Genomic DNA, 21429 nt, shown 5'->3' with positions numbered 1-21429 from the left:
CAGTAAGACAAAAACGCCCCTTCATACGCCGTCTTGGTCCTGGGGGCTAAGCTAGCAACCACGAGGTCCTGTAATCTGGGGCACCAATCTGCCAAAGTACTGCTGGGAAGTGCGCTGGCGAGGGGTCTGCTGTAGGAAGATGTTCCCTGAAAACCTGCATTTTGAAGCGAGAGAGGGAGTCAGCTGCATTATTCAGAATACCCGGGACATGCTTGGCCTTAAAAACTACGTTCCATCTTAAGCACTGCAACACAATTTCTTTTACTAGGCGAAGTATGAAAGGACATCGTGCTCCCTGCTGGTTTATACATTCCACTACTGTCATGTTGTCTGACCAAAACACCACTGATTGATTACATAGGTGTTCGGGCCAGACCATCAATGCCACCCATATTGGGAAGAGTTCCAAGAAGCCAATATTAGCGGTCAGACCCCATGTTCTCCATACCTCCGGCCACCGTTGAGCGACCCACATGTTCTCTAGGATGGCGCCAAAGCCCACACTACCGGCGGCATCCGTCCACAGGCCCAACTCTGCTGATGTTGTGGGCGGGCCGGGCCAGACCACCCTGCCGTTAAAATCCTCCAGGAATGCCATCCATATAAGCATATCCTGGCGAATTTCAGACGACAGTCGAGTGCGGTGGTGTTTCTCCCTCAGCCCCTTCATTGCTTGGGCAATGGAGCGAGAGAAAGGGCGGGCCATGGGGATGATCCTCAGTGCGAAGTTCAACTGCCCTACCACCTCCTGTAATTGCTGTAGGGTGACCTTATCTTTCCGTAGGCATAAACGTAGCGCTGTTTTGAATTTGTCCACCTTGTCCCTAGGCAATCTAAAACATCCCTCCACTGAATCAATCTCAATGCCGAGGAATTCCAAGCAGGTGGTCGGGCCAACAGTTTTCCCGGGCGCAAGAGGGACCCCAAAAGCCCGCATGAGCACGCAAAATTCCTGCAATGCCCATGCACACTCCTGAGATCCCGCCGTACCCAGAAAGAGGAAATCATCCAAATAATGCATGACCTGCTGGTGGCCCGTCGCTTGTCTCATGGCCCATTCAAGAAAAGAGCTAAACATCTCAAAGTAAGCACAAGATATAGAACAACCCATGGGCATGCATTTATCCATCTAGAACATATCCCCAAAGGTGAAGCCTAGGAGATGTTGATCCGCTGGGTGTACCGGGAGGAGGCAAAAGGCTGATTCTATGTCTGACTTCGCCATCAGCGCCCCGGGCCCCGTGGCCTGTAATAAGTTAACAGCCTGATCAAAAGAGGCGTACTTAACACTACAGATACCCTCGTCAATGGCATCATTCAGTGACGCCCCCCTAGGTGCTGACAGGTTGTGGATCAATCTGAATTGCCCCTTCTCTTTCTTGGGGACGACTCCTAATGGGGAACACACAAAATTGGGCACCGGCACTTCAGTGAAAGGGCCAGCTATCCTGCCTAAAGATAACTCCTTGTCAATCTTGGCGGCCACCACAGCCGGATTGTGTTTTACTGACAATTGGTTTTACAGTGTGCGCTGCCTGTGTATCCTGCTGCAGGGATCCTAAAGCCTTCAGAGAAACCTTCTTGGAGTAGGGTGGCCGATGTGTGGTCCGGGTATCTATTCAACCATGGTATCATTGCTAAAACATCCACTGGCGTGGGGGGGCCTAACTGGTTTGTCTTACAGTGGCTTTCCCCTTCCCCTCTGTCCCGTATTCCCATGCTTGGACCTACAGGCAGTTTCTGGATGAGAGGGGTGACCACAGGAGGAACATGCGTGTCTAAACTTACACGCGCCCCTTGTGCAGGTGCGCCTATTAAAGTCCCAGCACACCCCCTTTTTTTCCGCCCCGCCGGGCCTAAACTTCCCAGGTACCTCACTCGTTTGGGGGGGCCGAAAGGGCTGTTGGGGTCTCGCGGAGAACACCTTGACCGAACCGGAGAACTGAGGGGGGGGTGCATTATCAGAGAACTGTTTATGCCATGACATGGAGTCCACCGTATCCCATGTTAATGATCTATTAAATTCCAATGCTTTCCTGAAATTCAAGTCGTACCCTTTCCACGCATCCCCCGAATACTGCGCACTCCACCCCACAATCCTGCTCTGGTAGCATGCCAATGGCGCCTGTAAATCTGGAGGTCGTTCGGCCTTGATAGCCGTGAATACAGCAAAAGCCCTGATCCAATTAAACAATGTTTCCTCAACCCTGAATCTAGCACACTGAGCCCTCCATTCACTTGGGTGCATCCACTCTTTCAGTGTCTTAGCATGCTCCATTTCCCTATTATCCAATAACAAAGAATAAATGTACACATATTTATCTGCCCAAATCATCTCCTTCACCGCCAGCGACACATGTTGCGCTAAATTCTCACTCCTGGAAGGTATGACACCGTCCCTCAAGAGCGGCAATGACACCTCCTTACCGTGTGCGGGCACCGGGGCCGGCTGCCCACTAGCTCCATCCGGCTGAGCAAGACTTGAACCTGCAAGGGGAGAAGATACGGGCACTGCAACACAGTCGACGACTGACGCCGATTTAATCTTTTCCACAAACTTCGCCGCCTCTGCCGCATGATCTGCAGAAGTCGGGAAAGCACCTCCCTTCTGTAACCACGGCATCAAGGCCGTTATCTGAGACAACAATTCAGGGGGCATTGAATCTAAGTTCCCACCTGGGACAGCAGGTACCACCGGGGTTATGCCCAATGGTACTGGCACAGTAGGCAAGGCGGGAGCCGGTTGCGGCACGCCTGTGGCTGGGATTGTGGCCACCGGTGGGGGAGCAAGTCCCGCATCTCCTGGCGGTACGACAGGCACCGGCAACACGGGGGCTGGCAGTATAGGTACAGGTATAATAGGGGGTGGGACGGCCGGCGGCGGCGTGGCCGGTACCGGCACTACTGGCCCTGGGGCAGGCGCAGCATACCTGGGTCTCTTGGGCTTAGACTTCCTAGGCGGGGTAACGAAGTCCCCCCTTGGCAATGGTGCCGCCCTCTGGCGGATAGGCCTGCCCGATGGGCCAGGGGCCTCCTCATCCCTCTCATTAATCCGGGCTTCCAGCTCATCAACCTTCCCTAGCCGCTGTTTAATTTCGCCCATTTCCCGCATCATGGCCCGCATCATAGCCTCCATCTTGGACCCACCTTTTCCACCCCGTGGTCCTGGCATAATAAAACTCGACAACCAGCTGCCTACTTTCCTAGTGTCACAACAGGCCAACCTTGTGTACCTTTCAGATGGAGGGTCACCAGGGGGCTTTCAGCACCATGCAACGGCGACCGCAACACTAGCGGCTTGTCCGCTTATGTAAGGGGTGAGTAAACCTAATGTAGACCCACCCGGCGGCCACCAGGAGCGATGAATGCCAGCCCCCCGTACCCCTCTTACCGACCAGTCCCGTGTACTCGCCGGCGATATCGGTCTGTGATCACGTCCCCCACCAGGCTGCGCGTTTACTCTCCTTACGTCCTTACGTCCTCTCTGTGAGTGAATTGCACCAATAATGTCGTTAAATGCCTGGAATAGAGAAATGCATTAACACCGTGTGATAAAGCAGGGGCAAATTCAGGAAAACTTAGTTCAAATACAATGGAGGCTTGAACCCCCCTTGTTAACCCTTTTGGGATGTGCCCTACTGAAGTTCGTTTTGCTCAGTAACAGGAAACCAACACTCCCTTCAGGTCCGAATAATTACAGCACAACAGTGAAACCACTTCTTACCCTCAACTGCCCAGTTGGTAGCGGTCACTAATAGCAAAAAGACAAAGGCAGCCTTAAAGAACAGTTATAAAACCTCAATTCACTATTACTTCCAATTAAAACAGAACAGTAATGAAGTCTCAAATACTTTTCTTACGGTTACACACTCTTATAACGGTTCCCCCAATCCAGGTGCCACTTAATGCAAAACAGTCCTGAATAATAGTTATCACATGAAAAGAAAAACAGTTGTCCAATATCACTTGCTTTTACTCTTGCTTGTACTTCATTAGAAATATGCCCCACTGAATTCGGGTCTCCCCTCCAGGTCCTGCCCTGGTCGACCCTGCTTAGCTTTCCCCGAGTGAAATCACCCCTTCCGTTCCGCTGGAACAACCTCCCCGCTCCGCCCTAAAGTAGCGGGAAAAACCTTTCCTTGTACCCCGTTATGTATGCGGTTGAAAACCGCCGGTATCGCCACAAACAACCGCTAACCCGCAGCTCGAACACGCTCTGCTCTGATTAGCAGGGAGACCCTTTCTTGTGCCCCGCTATCTATGCGGATGAACCGCCGGTCTCGGCCCGCCGTTTGCTTCAGCACGGCTCCTCTCCCCTACCGGCTGGCTGAAGGACCCGCCCTCGGAAGGTGCAACTCGACGCTCCGTTCCTTATCACAATAAATGTTCCCGCTATTTGCGCCGAGGTTACAAGCTCCTGCCCGCTCCTTATGACCAGCGGGCCCTGTTTTACCAGTCTTTACCCCAAGGGAAGGAGTCGGCTTTTCCCTCGCACTCGGCTACTCACGAAATACACCGGCTGACCGATGCGCCGTCCCTGGACAACCCGCCCTCGCACAATACCTTATGGGGCCTCGAAACGGCCCGTACCACGCTCCCGACCCGATCCGGCCACTGGCTCCGTGAGTTCCCCGGCGAGTCACTGTTCGCTGGCGACAAGACGGCTGGCTCCACGCGGCGGTGATCCTTCGAAATAGTCACGACGCCAACCCCAATACCTGCAAAATAGAAAGGGCTGCAAAATAGAAAGGGGTCAACACGGCTCCGGAACCGCTATCTTGACAAAAACGGCGCGAACTTTGAAACCTGTAAAAGAAAGACAAGAAGTTAACAAAACAAAGAAGCCCCGAGCGGGGGGCACACCGTGCTGTGAGGGAGCGTCCTGGTACAAGGGGGTCTCCTGGGCGCTCCCCACCTCTTTATTCCCAAGGGGCCAGGCGGGGGGGCAACGCCCCCCCGGCCCGCCCCTCCTGTAGCCCGCCCCCCCTGACCCGGACCTTCTACCTGGTATCCGGGTCAGGGAGGCCGCCGGCCAATCGGTGGTGGGTCGCGCCCACCAGGGCCCGCCCCCACCACCGAGAGACACCAAAGGGGAAAGGGGGGAAACGGTCGCCGCGCCGCCATGCGTGCGGGGGGGCCGAGGGCCCCCCCTTTTCATATGGGTCTGCTCCTCGTCGAGCCGACACTGCAATGCTCGACGGGCACCCATAAAGGGGCTCTTTATCGGAGATCTTTTGTTCCTTGCCGTATAGGTGCCGTGGGTGTGAGGGGCCTGGTAAGATGTAGATGTGGTGTGTGGGTTAAAACAGGTAAGGGAATCCTCTATAAATATTTTTATTCTGGAGAGGTCACAACCTGATTAAAAAGTAAAAAGAAGAAGGAGGGCGACTATTTTGTTTTAATCTGACAAAAATGACGCTCTACCCCTTAGTGGTCAACATGTTTCTCGCCTATAAAATGTCTCTAATAGATAAGTTGGCGATTCCTCAGGACCTAGTGACTAAATGAAAACTATCTTCAGTGTGTGGTGTGGTTCTAAATACCACTTCTTCTCTCGGTAGGACGTTGCCCCAGAGAAAAGCAGCCAATCTAGAGTACAAACAAAAAGGATAAAAAAACAAATGAAAATATTGGTACATAGTCCTATTAATTCCAGTGGGTGTGTTTCACCATACACAACCTCATTGAATCTATACAAGTGATAAAAACAACTTGATTTCATGCATATCACATTCTAAGTGTGCCTTCATTTGTATTTAGAATATAAAACCTCTGTGTAACCAGTTAGAGTAATTTAACATCATGGTGAGTGTGTATCAGCTAACCTCTTAAGGATTCAAGTGCTGCTTCATCGTACCACAGCGGAGTATATGGACACTCAACGTAGTGTCGCTGTTTATTAAAAGGAAAAAACAAACAACAAAATATGCTGGGTGTGGGCTTGTAGGCACACGGTTTAGTTGCTAAGGCAATGACTTTAGAGCATTAAAAGTGAAATGCGGCATGGTTCAGGTTAAAGTAAGCCCATAGTCGTGAAATTGGTATCATTGACAAGGTTATTCAACTGACTCAAAAGTGCCACTTTTAATGCTCTAGAGTCATGGCCTTAGCAACTAAACGTTCCCTCATCCATCCCTCCATCCATTCACTTCTGCATTCATCAGTCCTTGTACTGCAGCAGCCATTTATCTATGCAGTCACACATCTCTTTATTCATCGCTGCACTCTGTCCTTTATCCGTTTATTCCCTAATATTTGCGTTTATTCAGCCACACCTTCAGGCAGTTTCACTTATTAGCCTAGCTTATTGTGCTTGATAATGTGTCGTTTTAAAGCGGATTCCTATGCCAATTTAAATTGTGAATAGGGCTTTATTTATATTTTACTTTGCGTCAGTGCTTTGCCATATTCCATGTTCCTGTGTATTAAATAAGACCATTTTGCTTTGCAGATTCACCTTTTTTGAACTTTCCAAACGTGGACTGTGAGCCACGCGGATCTCCAGCCTGCGAATCTCTACTTGCACTCAACACTGAAAAGATTCTGGTATTTTTTCCGCCTTTTCCTTTTGAGGGCATAACCTGTGATGAATATAAGCAATGCAAACTTCTTGCTTCTAGTTATAGAGAAAATCAATGTAAAATCTTGAGTTCAGTGTCAGCTATATCAGTTAACTAATTGCATGTTTTACCATATTCCAACTTGCGTATGTATTCATGACCAGCAGACCTGTGTGACATGCTCCATGCAGTGTGTTCCCAACGTGCCCTCCTAAAATGCATTTTGTTTGTGTTTGTTATCTGCCATTATACTGCTGCCCATAGCCTGCCTCGTGTCCTAAAAAATATCAGTGTTATCTACCCCACCCTTTACAGTGAGCCTCATTTACCACAACCATGTTTATCACTCCCACTTTCTGGTGCCTTCGAGATCCTAATTGACACAAGTGTCATTTTCCTAAGTACCCATAGTCTTTATAAATACACCTGACAATTGCCCAACAGATGTATGTGTGTGGAAGGCAAGCAGTGGTAGCAAGGGCTGTTGAGTGTATAATAGCCTAGTAATGGTATATGTTGGCTGCGTTTGCTCTATGTACAGAGTTCTGTCTCGATTTGTTCTATTGTAGGGTACGGGAGTGCATGTTCTTTGAATGTTTTACTGGAACATTCCAGGATTAGGTATTTGATAAACAGGCTGTTCCATAGTTCTTGCCTTAAGAAGTAGGTTTCATTTGTGCATTGTTGCACCGGCAAATCAAAATAAAAAATAAACACGGTATTTTGAAGGTGTTTAACCTTGATATGCCATAATATAGTTAAAAAGGCACCCTCAGAAAACAGTGTCTGTCATTTGACCTCGGTCTTTGAATGCCCAGCAAATGTGACTAGATAAGAACTAAATTTGCAGTCCTGTTTAAAGAAAAAATTAAAAGCCTTCTTTTAAGCGTATGTTTTGCAATTAAATCACATGCACTCAGAATTCTCTTTATTATACAGTTAATTAAAACCATAATATACAAACATAACAATGCATAATGAAATATAAAATTTAAAATATAAAGTCCTAAACAATTTCTTAATGCTAAACATTATGCAGTGCGGTAAACATAATGTTGACAAACTTCCCTGCTCTTGCTAGAGCCTGGGCTGAGTTGTTGCTAAAACACAAATCCGATGCTTCCCTGCAGTGTCTCAATGTCTTTTCCCGAAAAACTGGAGCCAGTAGGCGGCAACGATCTATGGCAAAGTGTGGACAGCAACATAGCAGGTGAAGCCAGGACTCATGTATATAATTGCAGAGCCTGCATGTAGACTTCCCATTCCACCGGGCCCACTGCGGATTAAAATCAAAAATTGGTCGAGCTAACAGCCTCATGTACAGTATTTTATTACGAGTCTGAGAGTAAAGAGAGTAGTTGAAGTACGGTTGAGGTTTCCCCTTGATATACGAATCATTCAGAGTTGTGAAGAGTGCGTTTTTAGAAAGCCCGGCAATGTCAGTCTGGAATGATACTAGAGTGATTTGGCTTTTTATTGTTTTTTTCCACATTGACAGAGGGATGGTTGGATTAGTGAGGGAGGTGGCTTCGATCTTTAATGTGGAAATAGCAAGATGCAACTGTTTGTGCCAAGGAGAAAGTTCATCAGTGAACACAGCTTGCAGTTGTTCTTTCATAGATTGAGCTGGAGCTCGTAGAGTGTGAATGTAAAATTTAATTAAGTCTCCCAGACAGTGAAGGTCTGCGCTTGCCAGGCCCAGCTCAAGTCTCAGCCTCGACCTCCTTGCGTGCTGCGGAACAGAAAATATTTTCTTGTAGGTTTTATTTGTAAATTTGCTAAAAATGCATCAATTTTTCCAGGGAAGGCCAAATAGCCATAGGACACAGCTGGTAGTAGTTTGGCCCGTAGCACCCTTGGAATTGGCTCAGCTGTGGGGCAATGCAAATGACGGTTCAGGCGCCTCAGGCTATGTATAATCCCCATGCCCTTAGGCTTTAGATGTCTAAGGTGAGCTGCTTGATTTGCCTTTTTGTTGAACCAAACTCCTAAATAGTTATAGCTGGTGCAGGTCGCGATATGTAGTCCCCCTGCTCGCCAAGAAAGATTTTTCTTTTTTTGTATTTCCCAAAGGTCATAACTTTGGTTTTTGATTCGTTCATCAGAAGATGGTTCTTTGTGTTGTACGTGTTGAGGGCAATGAGCGATCTTTGTAGTCCGATTTTTGTATGGTCCATAATAATGATGTCGTCAGCATATTGCATTATCTGTAGACGTGTCCCACCCAGTTTTGGGGCGACCAAGGCTGCGCCTGCCAGTTCTTTAGGTAAGTCGACGGTGTAAAGATTAAATAATAATGGGGCTAATACGCAGCCTTGTTTTAGACCGTTTTTAGTTGCAATTTTTGTGGATAGTGTTTTTGCACTTGTTTTGATCCTCACCCAAGTTTTATGGTGCAAAGATATCAAAGCTGAAAGAAGTGGAGATGGTATCTCCCAAGAATTTAATTTGTATCATAGTGTCCCTCGGTTGACTCTGTCGAATGCTGCACTGTAGTCCACAAAGCAGCAAAATAGAGGTAGCTGGTTGGCCAAAGTGGCTCTCCACGACAAGTAGGACAACGCTGTTATGGTGTCCGTCGTGGAGCAGCCTGTTCTGAAGCCTGACTGGGTGCGGGGCAAGATGTTATTTTCTATAACCCAATTTTCAAGTTCTGCCAGTAAAACACAGGCGTAGGCTTTGGCTTCAATGTCCAACAAGGCTATTAGTCTGTAATTAGCCGGGTTTTAGCGATTGCCCTTTTTATAAATTTGGTGTAGTATTGAGCCCTGCCAGGTAGATGGAATTATGGCTGTAAGAAAAGCTTGTCCAAAGAGAGGCGTGAGAAGTTCTGCCCAGAACTGTCGAGATGATTTAAAAACTGCTGCAGGTATTCCGTTTGGCCCTGGCGCCCCGTCGTTCTTCATACGACTAATGATCTTGGTTACTACGGCTACAGAAATATCCGGACCCTGAGTGTTTTCATAGGATAGTGTTTGAGGCAAGAAGGGAGTTAGCAGCTCCCCTGCTCCGCTGCTGTAGAGCTGATTGATATGATCCGCCCATACGTTCTCGGGTACCCCGTTCTCTTTAGTCTGGCCACTGTTGCTGAGTTGATTGATGTATCTCCAGAATGGGGCCGAATTTTTTTCTTTTAAGAGAGAGAAAGTTTTAAGCCAGGCTTCCTCTGTTCGTTTAATCCGTTGGGCCCATACGCGCTTTTTGCAAGCAGCTCGAAGTGGCCCTTTTGTGGCACGTTGAAATGCTCTTGCCCCTTTTCTTCTTCCATTTGGGCTATTTTGCCTCTTCCATTTCCTTTCCGGTGTTTCCTTATTTGAGTCTCGATTTTAAAAACCTTTGGCGCCTGTTTTTCTTGAGCGTCAGATGAGCCCCCCAGAGCCCGATGCAAATCTATCAAAAGAATGGGCCAATGGTCTAAGAGGGCTTGTGGGCTAATGGAAGTTTTTAAATGGTCTTTCTTCGTTACCCATTCAGACAGTTTTATGTCTAGATTAAAGGACCATTTTATCGTACGTGGGATTTTATCAATTTCCTCGCCCGTAGATTCACCCACGGGTGTGAATCTGCAGGATGCTACGATGGAGAGGCTAAAGGATGCTCTTAGGGGCCTGTGGTCGCTCTCTGTTCGATGATCAATGTTAAAATCATTTAGGTGGAGAGCTAGCGTGCTTCCGATGAACAAATAGTCAATGGTAGAGATGTTCCTATACGTTGGGGGCGGTGTCCATGTATGATCATTTGCTTTCCTTAGATTGTAGGCGGATGATATAGAACTGGCATTAAATAAGGCTTGTAGTAGCACGACCTCTTTGACGTGCTTGTTTTCATTTCCTAATTTGTCAAGAGATCTATTGTTAAAGTCCCCAACTATAAGTGGATTAGAATTAAAAGTAATGTTGCACTCGCCTAGCTCTAGCAAATTGATTCAAGTGTTGTATAATTCTCATATATTTTATGATGCTCTCAATAAACCTCGGAATCAGTTTCTATGACTTGTCAAGTTCTAATATTTTTATATGGTTGATGGAGGTGCATCGGGGCTGATAATCTGTGTATTTTCGGAGCTGAAGAGACTGGTGCCCACGGACGGACCTAGCTACCTACTGAAACTGCCCTAGTGAGCGCGCATTGCTTCCTGTGAAATATGAAGTGGCCCGGTGAGTGTTGTAGAGCAGCACAGCAGCGGAAAGGGCCGCAGGAGCAGGAGAGACCTTGCAGCGCGACCCACGACCCACAGTTCTGTAGTGGGGGCGAATTGAATAGCGCTTGACATCTGCCGTGAAGGGAACGGCCTGGAACACCATTGTGTTGCCGTGAGGGGAACAGCTTCATACTTACTTATGTCCATCGCCGGGGAAAGGCCTACAACTCCCAGCAGCCCCTGCCCTGTGCGGGAAAGCAGTGTCACAACAGCGCCTCCAACTTCCCCAAAAGCCACCCCCCTGTTGTCTTTCATCGAGTGCTGGCACGCCACAAGAGTCTGCTTTCGGACTAAAAAGGTACTGTGCATCCATCCTACTCACTCATTCTCCACTGACCCTGAACTGCTAATTTGTACACTGACCAAAACCATCAATGGGTTTGGTGTAAGACTTAACACGCCATTGTAAAATTATTCCGCCCGATTTGGGGAAAAGAAAATTAATGGAAAGCGGGGGGGGGGGGGGGGTGTATGTAGGGGGGAATGCGGGCAGATGTGTTAAAAGGAAAAAGGCAAGAAAGGCAACTAAGAACACTGGTAACAACTGTGTAATGGTCCGCATAGATACACTAATTAAAGAATGCGAGGACATATTAGTGACAGACTCAAGTCTGAACATGCATAGGATCAGGCCCCCGCCTGGTACTGTCCAAAACCTGTGTTCAAACTCCAAAAAGGGTCCCTCTATTCCTGCCATATTTGCAACGTGAAAAAAAAGTCACAACATCAACGAAGATAATCAACCAAATGCAGCTAGGGATATTGATTCCGTGGTTAGCGCTTCTACTCAAGTAGAATCAAATGACAGTTGTTCCCAAATTTTAGAGCCCATAGTACTTTGTTCTAATAGGTATGCTATATTGTCAGATACCCAGGGAGAGGGAATTACGCAGCCCCCGACCCAGGGAGAGGGAATCACGCAGCCCCCGTACTACTTCCAGGCATTACCACTAAGCCAGTAGGCAACAAAACACCAGAACTGAAGGATATTCTCAAGGTGGTATGCTCACTCTGAGATGATATTGGGTCCCTGAGGCTGATGCTAGATAATTTGACCGTTGTGGTTGGGAAGTTGAGCAAAGCTGGGCCCCGTGGACAAAATTGTGCAATGAAAGGAATTTCTAACCCATTACCACCTAGTCATCCACTTGCCCAGGCCAAACCTGCAGTTCCGCAGACCACTGATAGTCAGAACAAAGCCACCCCACAGTCCGGTGAGGTGGTCAAGCGGAAACCACCCCTAACATCTTCTCCACAGTACCCTATCATAAACAATGCACCACCTTCAATTTGCACTAGCACCACGCTTCACAATACTGAAACATCAAAAGGGTACTCATTGAACGGCAGCAGAATTCACAGGAGCACTAACATCAATACATCTTTACGCACAAATAATCAACACACCACACAAGAAGGGAGACAGGATCAGATTACACCTAAAGTATATAATAGACATAGAATCTACATGGTGAATGTTCCCAAGCTGGACCACAATAAAAACCCAGAAAGTGTGCAGTCACTGACCAACAAGGCAATCCATTGGATTCCCTATGTAAGGGGGTGTCGGTCAGTATCGGAGAAGATATCACCAAGGTGCGTAGACTCACTTCCCCTTTAAATCGTTTGGACTGCTTAGAATATACCCCGCAGAACGAGGAGCTGGCTGAACTTATTTGCTCTTGAATTTCGAACCAGGTTCCCTGATTCCTCATCTATCCAATTGAGGAGGTCCCCGTTTGTAATTTCGACTAGCAATCATCTGGGACAGCCACAGATGGGAAGGATGGGTAGCTCCACATTAGATTGACTGTTCGGTGAGCCTGAAATACATCAAGGCTGTGTTGAGTATCCAACAGTGCCAAAGGGTAGACACTCGACCATGAATGTTTGCGGCAATAGTAGTGCCATTAAGTTCCCCCTAAGTATTCTGGCAGTCCCATCTGAGCCAGCATGAGCCTAGTCATAACCACCCAACGGAGCCAAATGGACTAGTTACTATATGCCAAGTATTCGAAGGTGCTGGTACTTCGGAAGCCCATAGGGGCAGCCACATAGTCAGGGGCTCCAACTGCACCAACATATCTATTAAGCCCATTGATAGGGCAACTCCATCTTCTATTCAGATAATGGGCCAGAGTGTGTCCTACCAAACCTTAACAAAGAAGCCACACGGCTCAATATGTACCCATCACACCAATAGTCACTGTTCAATAATATCATGGAATATCACGGGGTTGAGCTCTAAACTCATAGCCCCGTATTGGTTGGCTTTCATTAACAGTTTTGACATCTGTCTCTTTCAGGAGACTTGGCTTTTGGCACCACAATACTGTGTAGGCCATCTAAACTATCACATACCTGCAACTAAAGGAGCAAAAGGCAGACCGTCAGGAGGTTTGACCATATGGGTTTGTCAAGACCTGGACCTTAGCATAAAGGTGCTCCCTACCAAGAGCATTGACATTCACGCACTAAGGCTTAAAATAGACCCGCTTGTGATTATTGATGTTTATAATGTTTATGTGAGGGGAACTAGAGGAGGAAAATCCCAATATTTAGAGGCTTTGGACGAGCTCCTCGAGTCAAACTCATTGGGCACCTATGTATTGGTTGCTGGTGATTTTAACACAACATTCAAATCATTAGAGAAGGGAGAATGACAACTTTCTGCTGAAGTAGATGCCCAGTGGGAAATTCCGAAACTGGAACTCGACCCTGTAAAAAAGTGGTCGCAGATTGTAGTTCAGACAAACTCCATCTGCCTTGAATATGGGCTGAGGGCATTAAATGGTAGGACACAACATGATAGGCAGGGGGCGAATACTTTCAATAATGGGCATAGCATGAGTAGGTTAGACTATATCCTTGTGAACCTTAAACTGTGGCACACAACTATTGACATGGTCGTTAGAGACCGCCCGGAAAGTGGCCATAACCCGCTGTGTGGATCCTTCAGATGGTGGAAGCACAAACAAATGCAAGAGGGCAAGGTCGAACTGCATTCTCATGACTTGGTTCCTACCAATAACATGAGACGTCTTAAGTGGGCAAGATTAGCAGAAAACTCTGTGACTATGGATAGCATCTCCAAGGATGTTGATGGTGCCATAACAGAGTTAGACAACACTCTGTCCAGTAAAGACCCGCTGGTGCTTGCCACGCAGGCACACAAACGTTTCTTTAAGCTCCTAAGAGCCTATTTTGTTAAGCAGTGTAACCCAAAGAAATCTGTAGGCCAGAAGCCAAGTCACTAGTACAATAAAGAATGTAGACTAGCAAGAGTGCTCCTTGGGCAGGCGATAAAAGAGTGAGACGGTGTGTCAGTACGTAGAGCCAGGCAGGCTTACAAGAGAGCTATGTTCAAAGTCAAACGCTCCTGGGATGAGAAACACTGACAAGACCTCAAAGAAGCTGGCATTCAGAATAACAACAAATTGTTCTGGAGCGTCCCAAAATGGGATTGGGTGTGGGGGGGGGCAACCTGAACAACCTCAAAATCACATCCTGAAGGAAGATTGGGTTGCACACTTCAAACCGCAATACGAGCAAAGCCAGATAGCGAATATTTTTGTCAATCCCAGCCATGTACTTTACATGGAAGCTGTTTTTAACATAAATGATGTGGTGTTAGCTCTTGATGCAGTAACAGGCGGGAGAGCGCCTGGCCCTGATGGCATCCCCGCCAATGTCTTTATTCATGAAAAAGCAAGATGGGGAAGATACATCACCACAGTGGCCAATTCAGTTACCCAAGGGGCCCCCGTACCGGACTCCTGGAAAGGAGCGGAAATAATTCCAGTGTACAAAAAAGGAGATAAATCACAACCAGGCTACTACCGACCCATTAGTTTGATCAACACAATGCAAAAGATTGTGGGTAGAATGATTCTCAATAAGATCAACGATTGGATAGACGAACATAGCATACTGACCCCCCTGAAGGCTGGGTTCCCGGGCTTTCACTAGTACCATCGACCAGGTGTTTCGGTTCATCTTATTACTGTGGAAAACAGTGGTCCTGGGCAAAGGCAGCATATACGCTGCCTTTGTTGACTTAAAGTCCGTGTTCGATCTTGTCCCCCGTTCCTGTTTGTGGGTGAAGTTGCAGGATATGGGATTGCCTAATGATCTCCTTACACTCATAATGAGACTGCACGAGAATAATTATGCCAAAATCCGCTGGGGTACCCAGGGTATAGTCACAAGTCCATTTCCAATTGATCGAGGGGTGCGACAGGGGTGTGCAATGTCTCCTACCTTATTTTCTTTGTTCATCAATGGAATTGTCGATTGCATGGCACCAGAAAATACTGATGCCCCGACTTTAGCAGGGGTCAAAATACCAATCCTAATGTTCGCCGACGACACGTTGATAATCTCGAAGACTCCGAGCGGGCTCCAGTGTGCCCTATCAATTTTTGAAGGGTTCTGTTGGAGCGTGGCCTCGAAGTCAACCTGTCGAAGTCGAAATTCATGCCTTTAACCCATACAAAACTTTTAAAGGCAATATATATATGAATAATCGACCATTGGATCTGGTAGGAGCGTTCATATATCTGGGGGTACATATACAGAGTAACCTGAAGTGGAACCAACATGTTGACCTAGCATCACTTAAGCACCGGCAGCTGGCGGGAGCACTACATCTTGAGCATAAAAAGTCGCTTACGAAACCCGTTAGACCAGTCCTCCAGGTCTACAACATCAAAGTGGTCAGCTCATCCCTCTAAGGTACAGAATTTTGGGGGCTAGAGAATACATCCGATCTTGCCGTATCCAAAAACAGGTTTCTACGTAATATTTCCAACCTCACCCAAAGCATACCATCATGCCCGCTACACTATGATCTGGGAAGAAATTTTTTATCAGACATCATAAAACTACTCCCTGTCTTATATTGACGCAGGCTATGGACAACACCGGAACTAAAAGACTATGCCACAGGTTTTGCGGATATTATTAAATCTGACCACTTCCACAAGATCAAATGGATCCAGGGTGTTAGAGATACTCTGGTAGATCTCTGCCTGATATCGCTCTGGGAAGATCCATCAATGGCTAGATTTCCAACAAAAAAGTACTTGAAAATAAAATATTGGGAGAGGATCACTTTTAACACCTGAAGACCTAGTGAAGCATCCACATTGACCGGAAGGTTCCTAGAATTCAAATACACTACCCACTTCGAACCTTACTGGGATATCGTAACTAAACCACAAGAAAGGAAGCTGTATTTCCAGTTGAGGGTGGGTTTGTTACCCTTGAGATCTTTCACGGCAAGGTGGTCTAATCCAACTGACAATAAGTGCCCATTCTGCCCGACCCATAAAGAAACAGTAGCACACATGCTTTTTGCCTGTCCAGCCTATGCAATTCCCCGTCTGGTTTGGCTGAGACCCTTGTGTAAACTGTTAGGCACACGCAGTAGCGCGGAAGGCGAAATAATCATATGCACAAGCACATAATCTACCATTGTAACAGCTGTTGCAAAGTATCTTGGATGGGCGTGGGGACTAAGGACAAAATCAATGTTATTATAACCACTGATGCATTGTTGCAAACATTATTTGACACTTGTCCAGGGGCTTTCTCGAGTCCCTAGTTCTTTATGATGAAAGTTAATCTTGTTGTGAACTGCCATTTTAAAACCATGTAGTTTCTTTATTTATCATATATTTTTAATAACCCAAGGGTTTTTTAAATGATAATTTTTTATCAAAGCCGGCATACATATCAATCCTATTGTTAGAATTGGGTTTTTATATGAAACTAGGGTCATTTTTAGGTCGAGGACTGCGTAGCAGTGGGCGGAGCTCCGAGATTTAATGTTTCTTAGTAGGGGGCTTGAACCCGCCCCTCTTCTCCATTGGCTGGCACCTAAACGGAGACCAGCCATTGGAGGAGAGGGGCGTCACTCAGTTCAAGCCCCGTCTTTTTCGGATTCGGGGGCGTTTTTTTAAGCTTCTTTCTAGTTTTCTTTCTCTCCTCTTCCCATTGGCTGGAATTTTAACTTCCAGCCAATGGGAAGAGGAGAGAACGAAAACCACACCCCCGAATCTGAAAAAGACGATGCTTTCTCCAAGGCATTTCTGCCTTGCCTCGGAGAAAGATGGTTGGTGTTGAGTGCTCACGCTGGTAATAAATTACGAGGTCCTGACTGAACAAAATATCGAAATTCTCCCTGTGGTGCTGCTGAGCGCGGTGCCTGCCCTGTACTGGGACCCGAATGGAAGCATAATAAAACACTGGCACCGTAATCCCCGCCGCAGGCGCAAGGATCACACCATAAGAAACTTCCCCGTGTTCACCGCCCGGGAATTCTGTCCTTGCACCGCTGACGTCACTCCCCTGGGCCGCTCTGGGATTTGCCCTGCTCTTTAAGGATTCCCTGTTTTCCCATGCTATTACAATGTTCGTTCCCGTTCTTTGCTCTCATTGTTTCTTTTCCACTCAATCTATTACTGCCAGTGTATCCGGTCTTTTGCGTTTCTCTTCCCCTCTTTCGTATATTTCGTTCTGTTTATCTATCTTTCATGTCCTGCTTCTTTTTCTCTCTATATATATTCCGATTCTCTTTCATTTGCGAGTCTTTCTTTCATCACCTATGTGGTTCTGTTTCTCTTGTTCTACCCGTTTGTTTTTTCTCTTCTCACGTGCATAATGCATTGTGTGTGTACCTCTCCACCCCTGTCTTCATTAGTATGCCATTGCTTTTTAAAAATTTCCTCGTTCTACCCTACTTTATCATACCGTATTTCTCGCTCACTCCTGGCCTCTCTCGGTACATTTCTTTCCGTCACCCCTCCCCTCTCCCACGCCTCCTTCCAGGAGTCCGTCTGCTTTTGTGTCCGTCGCTATTTGTGGTTAATATTTATGACATAGCTTGTAAAGGCCAGAGAACAAATAAAATGGCTCTAACTGAAGGGTGCTTGTGGTGAAAATAACAAGATATGTGCTCGGTGCGTCCGAGCCTTCATTTGGGCCGAATGCCCGCCCTAGAATGTTCTCTCCACAGTAACACTAAGATTACGTATTTAAATATCGCCTGGCCTGACAGCAGGCGCGCGACCAGTGACGTCACGTCGCTGGTGTCACTTACTCACTCTGGAAGTAACTTAGACTCCACAGAAGCCGATGGCATCAGAGTCTGGCAACGTGAGAGTTCCCCTTCAAATGTAATTCTTTGATGCCACTGATTCTGGCCGAGTCTGAGGCTCCACGCCAGTCGATGATATCAGTGAGTCTTGCTGCGTGTGACGTAGATCACTGGGCCTGGCAGTGAGTAAAGCTCTAGTGAAGATGCCCCTGACACCTAGTCTGAGTAAACCGACCCCCCCCATATAACCTTCAAAATATGGTTGCAAATGCATCCAAGTTCTTCAACGTTAGCATCCATTTGCACTTCATCACACTCCGAGCATTCCAAGGACATCATACTGATAAATAGGTCCGTGGTCGTTACATATCGTTGAGAGTTGTCTGTCTTTTTGGCTAACAAGGCTTTATTTGAAGGGCACCGGGTCAAAGTCTTTGAGTTGTCTGTCTTTGGCTAACAACTGGGTCAAAGTCGTTACGATTATACGACATTCTTGACCTCTGCATGGAGTCCTAGTAGCTATAAAGTGGGCTTTCTTCTCTGCCATATTTAAAGGCTCCGAACTTCGACTCATGCCTTTATTCCAGGGTGAAAATAACCCGTGAAAGACTGCAGAGTTTCTTCTCCCCGTGGCCCATGCAATTGTTCGAAAAAAGCTAGTCACCTCATGAAAATAATGGCACCGGGCAATCCATTCACAGAGAAATAAATGTCTCCTGAGTGCTGCATGTGACCTGTTAAATCTTCTCGGACCTGTCTCCTCGAAATACAATTTTAACACTTCGGTGTTTGTATGACGTTATGAAATTACCCCCACCCCCCTTCCCCCTTCACCTGCTTGAAATTGGTGAGGGGTAAAGTAAAATTAAAGACGTAGAACATCCTGTTCCGACCACTGTTCTATGGAAGGACAGGCCGACTTACTGTTTGCAATTAAAACCAAGTCTGGACATGTTTTCTGAAAGGGCGGGGGTGGGGAAGCTGAGACCTGTCTGTTATATGTCGCTCACAAGGGCAAGCCGAAAATTACATGGTGTTCTTCAGAACAATTCAGCCACCAATGCATTTAAAGGAAGTGACAGCCTGGGGCCAAAGTGGTGACTGTGGAGGAGTGATGAACACGATGTAGAAATGAGGTCGTTTGGCCTATTGCGAACATCGGAGAATCTGTAATTGAGCAGGAGCTTTACAAGCTGGTAGGTCTGGCAAAGTCAGTCGCATGGCAGATTGGCGGCTCTGAGATGATAATTAGAAGCAGCATTGCCCAATTGGGGTTCGTTCCCTTTAGCACTGCCTTTGTCCCTTGGGCAAGGGGTAAACTTTACTCATATATGTAAATCAAAAAATCTTCAAAGTTCACTTGAAATTGTTTCTTTTTCAATGGGGGTTTTGAATATTCTTCATCCCACCTAGCGCCCTCCTGAAGAAACCCACAGCAGACCCCTCTGAACTTAAGAACTACCGCCCCATCTCCCTCCTCCCATTCCCTGCCAAAGTCACTGAGAAAGCCGTCAATAGCCAGCTCGCCGCCTTCCTTGAATCCAACAACTCCCTCGACACCTCACAGTCCGGATTTCGAGCCAAACACAGCACCGAAACCGCCCTCATTGCAGCGACAGACGACATCCGAACGCTACTGGACAACGGAGAAACAGTTGCCCTCATTCTACTCGACCTCTCCGCCGCCTTCGACACAGTCTGTCATAGCACCCTCATACAACGCCTCAGCAACATCGGCATACAAGGAAAAGCCTTGAACTGGATCATCTCGTTCCTTGCCGGGAGAACCCAGAGAGTCCGACTCCCTCCATTCAAATCAGAGGCCACAGAAGTCATCTGCGGAGTACCACAAGGATCATCACTTAGTCCCACCCTCTTCAACGTTTACATGAGCCCCCTCGCATCCATCGCGCGACAACACAACCTCAACACCATCTCCTACGCCGACGACACCCAACTGATCCTTTCCCTCACCAAAGACCCTAACACTGCCAAAACCAATCTTCACGAAGGCATGAAAGAAGTTGCCGAATAGATGAAAAACAGCCGCCTAAAACTCAACTCCGACAAAACGGAAGTCCTCATCCTAGGATCATCCCCCTCCGCCTGGGACGACTCATGGTGGCCGTCGGCCCTGGGCACAGCACCCACACCCACAGACCACGCACGTAACCTAGGCTTCATCCTAGATTCCTCCCTCTCGATGACCAGACAAGTCAACGCCGTCTCATCCTCTTGCTTCAACGTACTTCGTATGCTCAAAAAAATCTTCAGTTGGATCCCCACCGAAACAAGAAAGACTGTCACCCACGCACTGGTCACTAGCCGACTGGACTATGGAAACACCCTCTACGCCGGAATCACAGCCAAATTACAGAAAAAACTCCAACGCATCCAAAACGCATCAGCCAGACTCATATTGGACATCCCTCGCCAAGCTCACATTACCGGTCACTTGAAAGACCTCCACTGGCTTCCCGTTAACAAGAGAATAACGTTCCGTCTCCTCACCCACGCTCACAAGGCCCTCTACAAACTAGGACCAGAATGCCTCAACACACGACTGTCCTTCTACACACCCACCCGCCAACTAAGATCCTCCAATCAAGCCCTCGCCGCAGTTCCGCGCATCCACAGAACCACCATGGGAGGAAGATCCTTCTCCTACCTGGCGGCCATGACCTGGAATTCTCTCCCCCCTCACCTCCGCCTTACACAGAACCACATTTCTTTCAGAAAAGAATTTAAAACCTGGCTATTCAATAAATAATGCACCCCTCCCCAAGTGCCTTGAGACCCTCTGGGTGAGTAGTGCGCTATACAAATTCCTGAACTTGAACTTGTTGATAGTCATACATACTTCATGTCATATTTAACAAAATTGGAAGAATTTGTTTCTCCTCCCATCCCAATGCTTTTCCGTCTGGTGTAGCCCTTCGTCAGGAGATAACAAACCTTAATCGGAGCTCCAGTAAAACTACACTCACTCAGTCTGTTCCCACTCAAGGATCAGAGAGTGAAACCCTTTATGCACGCTGCAAATTGAGTACGATTCAACATAAAACTGGAATACTGGGAGTGCGTGATATTTTATACATGTGGCTCTGAAACGATGACAAGGTTGGGGGGGAAAGTTAATTAATGTTAGGCTAGGGCCTGATTTAAAGTTTTGGCGGATGGGTTACTGCGTCACGAATATCCATCCGTATTATTATAAGTTTGTTTGTGCTCATAATTCTAAACCAGGCTGTTAGTCACATATCGGGCTGGTACCACTAGAAGGCCAGTCGGAGTGGAGAACAGTGTGTTACATGAATCTGGTGCCCCTGGAACAACGGTGGGGATGGGGCATAGTTACATGTTAAGCTGGTACTTCTAAAACTCCAGTAGGGTTCAAGGCTGAGTCAGTCGCATGTGAGCCTTGTACACTTGAAAGATAGGTCTGGGCAGTCAGTAACTTACCAGACTAGTGTGTCTGAAAGACAGGTAGGGCAGGGGAAGAGTAAACTGCGCCAGCCTGGTGATGCGAATAGGACAGTAAATGGGGGCTGAGCTATTCCAATATTGTT

General features: G+C 47.2%; 1 protein-coding gene across 2 annotated transcripts in view; it reads left to right on the top strand.

Annotated features, from left to right (window-relative positions):
* The window catches only part of TTC13 (tetratricopeptide repeat domain 13), a 1212286-nt gene that overhangs the window by 49929 nt on the left and 1140928 nt on the right, over positions 1 to 21429 (top strand). For both annotated transcript variants that reach the window (XM_078649075.1, XM_078649076.1), the window contains exon 2: positions 6452 to 6546. In XM_078649075.1, the coding sequence (XP_078505201.1) occupies positions 6452 to 6546 (95 nt within the window). The remainder of the gene's footprint in view (positions 1 to 6451; positions 6547 to 21429) is intronic.

This window comes from Lissotriton helveticus, chromosome 6, assembly GCF_964261635.1.
Source record: "Lissotriton helveticus chromosome 6, aLisHel1.1, whole genome shotgun sequence".
Lineage (NCBI taxonomy): Eukaryota > Metazoa > Chordata > Amphibia > Caudata > Salamandridae > Lissotriton > Lissotriton helveticus.
Note: the sequence above shows the minus strand (reverse complement) of the source record. Positions and strands in the feature narration are given on the sequence as shown.